The 8,360-nt window shown below is 42.5% G+C and overlaps 1 protein-coding gene across 1 annotated transcript in view; it reads left to right on the forward strand.

Moving 5' to 3' along the window:
• The window catches only part of XDH (xanthine dehydrogenase), a 105,922-nt gene that overhangs the window by 88,518 nt on the left and 9,044 nt on the right, over nucleotides 1-8,360 (forward strand). Inside the window, exons 25-31 of the mRNA XM_042780679.1 lie at nucleotides 2,723-2,914; nucleotides 3,092-3,237; nucleotides 4,025-4,106; nucleotides 4,679-4,774; nucleotides 5,414-5,542; nucleotides 6,204-6,278; nucleotides 6,860-6,912. Coding sequence (XP_042636613.1) covers nucleotides 2,723-2,914; nucleotides 3,092-3,237; nucleotides 4,025-4,106; nucleotides 4,679-4,774; nucleotides 5,414-5,542; nucleotides 6,204-6,278; nucleotides 6,860-6,912 — 773 coding nt within the window. The remainder of the gene's footprint in view (nucleotides 1-2,722; nucleotides 2,915-3,091; nucleotides 3,238-4,024; nucleotides 4,107-4,678; nucleotides 4,775-5,413; nucleotides 5,543-6,203; nucleotides 6,279-6,859; nucleotides 6,913-8,360) is intronic.

The following is an 8,360-nucleotide window of genomic DNA, read 5'->3' on the forward strand; positions in this document are numbered from 1 at the left end:
ACAGGCATATGAATTGAACATTTACCTCATGTAGATACTCTCCTTGGAGAGAACAATCATGGGAGAAAGAAGGGCTGCTTATGCACAGGGAGAGAGCTCAGGGGGCAGGAGTCCATGGAGGGATGGACACAGGGAAGAGGTAACTATGGGGAGGAAGAGGGAGGGGAGGTGTTGTATTGTGGTAAACTGTGGTCAATGTCATGGGACAAAGTATATGTGAACTGCTGTATGGAAAGCGAATTTGCTCTGTAAATCTTTACCCAAAGCACAATTTAAAAAATTTAAATAATAATAATAATGATTTTTTTTTAAAAAAAAAGAGGGTTTAGAGTTCAAACTGGGAGGTTTTATGGTAATTGGCTGAATATGGTTTCTTCTATTGAATGGATGAAGTTATTGGTAGAGAATTTGGGAGCAGAAGAAGGAAAGCTTGGTGTTGCTAGGGTCAGTTTCTAGGGCTTTGTGTGGGCCGTTATTGATGACATACTGTTATTTACAAGCCCGCAGCTCAATTTCAGGAAAGATTCCTGTTGTTAGGGAGTTGCCACTTTTCGCCAGGCTCAGGAACACTCAATGACCCCGCTTCTGAGGCCCCTCAGTGCCAAAAAGCTGGTCCAAAGTAAATTCCCAGGACCACACTCAGCCGCAGATTCCTCTCTCTTCACCCCATCTTCCCACTGCGCTGGTCCAATCCCCCCAGGCCGCGAACAGCGTGGGAGTTTGTCTGTGATACCACCCACCTGCGGCACCAAAGATGCACATGATTTCAGCTGCGCTAGAGTCAGGAGAGTGCCTACTAGTAATCTGTGGTCCCGACATCAGTGACAAAGACAAGCACAGACCTCTCAATACCTTCCAAGGTGATGCAAGCCCACTCAGTGACCCACTGAGAGGGGAGTGAGCTCACCCTCCTGGAGCACCAGTGAGCTCTCTGCTTGGGTTTCAGTGGTGCTGTGTGTGCCCATTTGCACCTAGCCAACCCAAGTTACTGATAAAATCAGATGCTGAAGGTAGATCCTTGGGGTGTTTGCTGGTGTTTGTTGGTGTAGTCGCTGGTATGCTGATATATAGGGTGTCTTCTTCCTTGGCCCATGGAGATCTCAGGTGGCCCCCCAAGTCCACCAGTCAGTGACTGCCCCAGGGAAGTTTCCAATGGCCTCTCTCGACTGCCCGTCTGTCCTCCACTGAGTAGAAGTTCCTTAATTTTTTTTCCCTGTGCTTTTCCTCTAACTCCACTCTTCTGTGTTTGCTGCACTCTGATTCAGTGAGCAGTTCAGAGCACCAAAATCCCTAATTCAAACTGCTGTACCTAGTTTTCTAAGCACTAAGGTGCTAGAGGGAAATAGTGTGGTGATTACTGAAGAGACTCCATTTTGAATCTTCCGCTCAGCATACAGTTTAAATACAGTCTTGACGATCACTTTTCTTGAACTAAGATCATTATTTAAAGATATGGGAACTAATCCAATTCTTGGTGAAGAATCAGAAAAGATAATTGAAAGTGGTTGCTTCTGGAGAATGAAAGGAAGGAAGAGGAGAAGGCTGGTGTTTTCATAATATGACTTACAGAAATACTGGAATCTTTAAGCTATATTCAGTATTGCTTTAATGACAATGAAAGCTAACTGAAAAATGAATTAATAGCCATGTAACCTAGCAATTCCACTCTAGGTATATCATGAAAAGGCTTGAAAGCAGGAACTCAAACAGATATTTATGTATCAGTGTTCATTGAAGCACTATTCACAATAGCCCCAAAATGGAAACAATCCAAGTGTCCATCAAGAGATGAATGAATAAACAAAATGTGGTATATATGTAAAATGGAATATTTTTCAACCCTAAATAGAATATTATTCAACCCTATAAAGCAGTCAAGCACTTTAATAGATGAACCTTGAAAATACTAGGCACAGGGAAATAAGTCAGACACAAAAGAACAAATACTGTATGATTCTGTTTATATGGAGTAGCTGGAATAGACAAATGCATAGAAAGAAAAGTTTATTAGTCATTACCAGGGGTTGGTGGCACGAGAGAATAGGGAGTTATTGCTGAAGGGGTGCATGCTTGTGATGAAAAAGTTTTGGAAATAGATAGTGTTGATCATTGTACAATATGGTGAATGTAATTAATGCCACTGGATTGTACACTTAAAAGTTTAAAAATGGTTAAAATGGTAAATTTTTTGTTATATATACTGTGCCACAATAAAATTTTTAAAAAATTAATTACTAAACTAAACTTTGGTTTAAAGAGGCAAATGATCAATTCCAATTAGGGAGACTGAGAAAGGTTTCCCCATAGAAGAGCTGGGTAAAAATTTTTGTAAGTGGATAAGATGAGGAGGGTAATAAAATTGAGAGACTAACATGAAGTCAGAAAAGAGACTAAAAAAATAGATTGGGATAAAAGCATAAAGTATATTGGATTCCATGCTTAAAGATACATGGATTTTACTCTGTAGGTAATATATGGCATTTTGAAACAAGTGCTTGACCTCATACTACCTTATATTTTACTGTGAGGCATAAATTAGAGAGAGAAGAAACTGAAGACCAGTAGTGCAATAAGGAGGTTGTTGCAATATACCAGGGATGAAATCATTTGGGCCCAAAAAAGAGCAGTGATGGTGGGACTGGAAAAGTCAGGGATGGGTGCAGCCCTTGATGTTCCTTTTGGGAGGAGCCATGAAATGAGTGCACTGTTTTCTCTGCTTCAGATAATGGAGCGAGCTCTACTCCACATGGACAACTGCTATAAAATTCCCAATATCCGGGGCACTGGGCGACTATGCAAGACCAACCTGCCTTCCAACACAGCCTTTCGGGGCTTTGGGGGGCCCCAGGGGATGCTCATTGCTGAGTACTGGATGAGTGAAGTTGCAGTGACCTGTGGACTGCCTGCAGAGGAAGTAAGCTGAGGAATTGATGGCACAAGTCTGAGTGGGTTCACCTACATCAAGGAAAGTGGCATTGTATCCCATGGGAGGAGGCAGTCATTGTTGAAGGGGCTTGTAGCTTACCTTTAGATTGTACATCCCCTAGCCTCTTGCCATCAACAAGTTCTTAGTGTCTCTCTCCTTGGAAAGGTGCGGAGGAAGAACATGTACAAAGAAGGAGACTTAACACACTTCAACCAGAAGCTCGAGGGATTCACTTTGCGCAGGTGCTGGGATGAATGTCTGGCAAGTTCTCAGTATCAAGCTCGGAAGAGTGAGGTTGAGAAATTCAACAAGTAAGCACTGGGAGGGGTGGAGTCTGATGTTCCGGTGCTCTGTTGGCTTTCATGTTCTACAGACTTTTTGATGAACCTAAAATAGGAAACTAATAATTTAGCAGAGAAATTATAAGGCTGTTGAATTTTCCAAGTCACTGAGAGCCATCTCTTAAAAATCCTGTAATTTTCAGCTCAGGAACAGGTGTGCTCAGAATCTCTTTATGGATTTGTATGCCTTTTGGGGCATGCCACATTACAAATAGAATTGGCCCAGGATTAAGAACACCAAAGTTATGTGCCTGGCTCTATGATTAATCTATAAATGTGACCTTGGTAGTTGTTCCATATCCCTGAGACTCAGTTTCAGCATCAGTAAAGTGGGGATACTGGTTCTGGCTCATCTTCCTCAAAGAGTTACTCTGATAACCAAATATAAAGCACAGAAAATGTATCATTACCATCAGCAAGTCACAATCCCATCCTCCAACGATGACAGTCCAAGATCACCAGGTTGCTTTGACACAATCCAAATTCTACTCCAGAAAGAAAGTGATATGAAGTTAGGACTCCCAGGCTAGGTCCCTGCTCCAGTGCATTGGAGGTCCCAGAAAACCAATCCCTACCTTTCTCATTTGTGCATAATTTGTATACAATTTGAGCACAACTCATTTGTTGACAATGGCTATATGAATGGCTCCAAGCATCCCTCATTCTGATTTGATGTATATATGTTGACTAAGAATATGCCCTCTCTGACACAACTATGGTGGAGAAGTTCCTATGAAAATGTTCCTTTTTTCTTCAGGGAGAATTGTTGGAAGAAGAGAGGATTGTGCATAATTCCTACCAAGTTTGGAATAAGCTTCACAGTATCTTTTCTGAATCAGGTAATTGCTTCAAAAATTATTATTTTCACAAAATTTTGTCATCTTCACAGGACTGGGCCTTGTTTATAGTACTGCAAGGGAAATCCTCTTATCACTGGTAATAACATTGGTTGGGGAACTCCTTGCCATTTAAATGAAAGTTTAGCTTTCATGTCCCTATTTCTCTAATGTATCACAGGACAGTGAAAGCAGCATGAGATTTGGAGTTCTGAGTTAACTTCTATCTCTCAGTCCTTCTAATTGTAAGGCTATGGACAGCCACTCTACCTTTCTGATCTTGTTTCTTCACCTTTAGGGTGAAGAGAAAGACATTTGACCTACATTCCTTTGAGGATAAGAGACAGAGATGGAAAGAAAGATATGAAAACACTTTGCAAACTATAAATTAAATCACAGGATTTATGTTGCTATAATCCTTTCTCAGGGTATATATCTAAAATAATACTACTATTTTTGTTTTCCTTGGCCCGATTTCCTTTGGTTAGAAGTCTTGCATAGTTAAGCTTATGGTTGGGGACTAGGTTAAGCTAAGACTTTGTTGATTCTTGTCTGGCAACCTTCTTTTACCTTAGGCAGGGGCTCTGGTGCATGTGTACACAGATGGCTCTGTACTCCTGACCCATGGAGGCACTGAGATGGGACAAGGTCTTCACACCAAGATGGTCCAGGTGAGCAGAGTTCAAAGAGAGGCCAGGAGACATTGGGAAACTCTCTGGAGCTGTGGCTATGAGAAACTGAGTGGTGGGGCATACTGGAAACAGAAGATGGTCTGAGCTCTGGTCCTCATTACATATGACTTTGGGAAAGTCTCCTCCACCTCAGCCTTGGTTTTCTCATCTGTGCATAGGGATGATCTCTGAAATCACTTCTGTCACTAACATTCTAAGGTTCTATGTCTCTGTGTGTGAGGTGGATAAATTTTATGTATGAAGGTAGTTAGTTCACCACCCACTATGAGATTTATCACATTGGAGTCAGGATGATGGAGCAGAATTAAAGTTGGCACATCGGCTTGGCTCATGGAGATTGGCCCAATTGGAATTTTAAAAGCTAAGGTTAATTTCAAAAGTATTTTTAGTCACCACTAGGTTTACAAATTTGTTATCCAATTGAACTACTTCATAAGGTGCTGCTTCAAATTCACCCAGTTGTGAGATTATTCCAGTGTCAATAGAATTATAGTTTACATGCAAGAAAAATTATTTTCTTGCCTGTAACAGTGAGTCTGAATACTGTCTTGAGTGAAAGACAGCCAAGCTCCATGATGATCCCCCTTCCTTAGAGGGTGATGTCTTCTCTTTTTGCAGGTGGCCAGCAGAGCTCTGAAAATACCCACCTCTAAGATATACATCAGTGAGACGAGCACTAATACTGTGCCCAACACCTCTCCTACAGCTGCCTCCGTCAGCACTGACATCAATGGACAGGCTGTCTACGTAAGGAAACTATGGGAACCACAGAGCTGAGGGCCAGCCAGCACTTTGGGTAGTAAGAGTCCCCCAAGCAGAGGCTAGAATGGTCTTTGGAGGCTCTTTGGCTATGACCATGTCTTTGGCTCTCTTATCCAGAAGGATACGTTCCTCCAAACTTCAAGCTCAAAGAGAGACTCAAAAATCCTAAATACTTCCATCAAGTCCATAAGGATCAGTTCAGGAGGAGGGAAGAGAAAGCAAGAATATTGAAGGGAAAGTAGAGGCTTCTGGGAAGACATACTCTTGGTGCTAGAAATGATCATAAGAAAATGAGCTGAAATTGAAATGTGGTTGTAGAGTCTGTCATGTCAGACCCATTTGCTTCTAACATGTGTAGAGATACAATCAAACAATGTAGTTTGATAGAATCCTTTGAGTGATTCCTAAGGGTCTTGCCCTTTGTCAGTTTGAGAACTGGATCAGGAAGTGTTCTTCAAGCAAGACCCAGTGCTTGCCCATTTGGCAGAGCCCTGTGACTTCCACTTTTGGCTTGTCATTCCTGGGAGGTTGTCAAGGAGGGCACAGCATCGCTTGGAAGTGGCCTTACCAAGGCCCTTGGGATTTTGCCTGGGCCATGGAATGCAAAATATTGACGTGCCTGGTGTGTTGTGGGTGTTCTTTTTAGGAGGCTTGTCAGACTATCTTGAAAAGGCTGGAGCCCTTCAAGAAGCAGAATCCCAATGGCTCCTGGGAGAACTGGGTAAGTCTAAGCCAGTACAAGACACCTTTTAAAATGAGAGGGAAATTCACATCATGGCCTTTATCTCTACCCAGGTCTAGTCATAGATCTAGTCACAAAGTCAAAAAGAAGTTGAGAGCTGTTGTAGTGAGTATGGGCCATGTTGACAGAGCAGCTGAATAATTTCACAGACAAGAGAAAAGATCAGAGTCCTTATAGGCATTTACTCTATAGGCAATGGGCAGTCATTGCAAGCTCTGGAATAGGGGAGTGGCATGGGCAGTGTGGTATGCTAAAATGATCACTCTGGCTCCAACGTGTAAGCTGAGTTACATGGTGGGTTTGAGGGCTACTCAAGGCAGGAACACCAGTTAAGAGCTGGTGTAGTACTCCAGGCTTCAGGTGATGAGGATCTGATGCAGATGGTAGCAGTGAGATGGGAGGTAAAGTATGGAAATGAGAGTCACTAGCAAAAAAGAGCTGATCTACTTCCAGATGAGGAGGATGAAGCCATGCCAGCTTAAAGTGGTGGGCCAGGGTTTTAGAAAACCATGCTCCCTGAGACCTCTTCCCTTTCCTGATGACCATGTCCTCTCCCTCAGGTCTCAGCTGCCTACATGGATGCAGTGAGCTTGTCTGCTACTGGGTTTTATAAGTAAGTGTGGTACTGTTTTCATCCTTCTCACCTAGGGTCTTGGAAAATGTGCTATCATTTTAGATCATTTGTCATTTTAGATCAGGGGAGAGTAGTTCCATCAAAGTCATCTCTTCAATAGGCGTCTATCAATAAGACAAAAGCATGAGATGCCATACCAGAAGACCTGACATATGGAGACATATTTTGGTGATATTGAGTTATGTAATATTTGACCTACACAAACAAAATTATGTGGATCTTCTAATAAGTTTCTATTTCACTTTTGGAATTGATAAAATTGGGGTTATATAAAGACAGGTCCTGGATGGGCACAGTGAAGACAGAGCTAACAGAGGACATGATTTCTCTGGAAGAAGACTTTCCCCTCAGCCTGTATTGGTTTTGTTTTTGTGCAGATTATGTTCACATCAGCCCCCTTTATTTTTGTGTAATATATCACATAACATAGATACCAAACCAACTAGCTTTCCATTGAGTCAATTCTGATTCAGCAATGTCACATGCATCAGAGTTGAACAGTGATCCATAGGTTTTCAATGGCTGACTGCTTGGAAATAGATCACTAGACCTCTCTTCCAAAGTGTCTCTGGGTGCACTCTAGCTTCCAGCCATTCAGTCAGCACAAAGTGCATTAATGATTTGCACCACCAAAGGACTCCAACATACTCTGAGTTGTTGTTGTTGTTGTTACATGCCGTCGAGTTGGACCCGACCCATAGCGACCCCTTCTTGGGTTTCTGAGGCAGTATCACTACGGAAGTAGATTGCCCAACCTTCCTTCCGAAGAGTGGCTGGTGGGTTTGAACCACCAGCCTTCTGGTTAGTAGTCAAGTGCCTTAGGCACTATGCTACCAGAGCTCCTATACATGAGCCTTGGGCAACTACTTAACTTCTTGAGCTGCCATTTCATCTGTAAAATGGAGATAACCTAACCCCACAGCCATTGAGTCAACTCCAACTCACAGTGACCCTACAGGGCAGAGGAGAACTGCCCCATAGAGTTCCTAAGGCTGTAAAGCTTTACAGAAACAGACCTTATCTTTCTCCCACAGAGTGGCTGCTGGGTTCAAACTGCCAAACTTTGTTAGCAGACGAATGCCTTAACCACTGTGCCACCAGAACTACTGGGATAAAAACTACACCTCATAAATTTGCCCTGAGTATTATGTGAAATGATGAACATAAAGACCAGAGCACAGGACCTGGCATGGAACAGACACTGATAAAGATATCAGTTCCACACCCACTTGTGTTTTCCTTATTTCTAACATTACATGAGCAGAACATTTATAGCCATATACTAAAGCACTCATACTTTAGGAAGCTAGAAGTCCAAACTCAGTGTGCCAGCTCTAGGGGAAAGCTTTCTCTCTCTGTCGGTTCTGGAGAAAGGTCCCTGCCTCCTTTTAACATCTATATGTAAATACAAATACACCCACCCACCC

The sequence above is a fragment of the Orycteropus afer genome, unplaced genomic scaffold, assembly GCF_000298275.1.
Source record: "Orycteropus afer afer isolate SDZICR_OR568_19922 unplaced genomic scaffold, OryAfe1.0 scaffold00054, whole genome shotgun sequence".
Lineage (NCBI taxonomy): Eukaryota > Metazoa > Chordata > Mammalia > Tubulidentata > Orycteropodidae > Orycteropus > Orycteropus afer.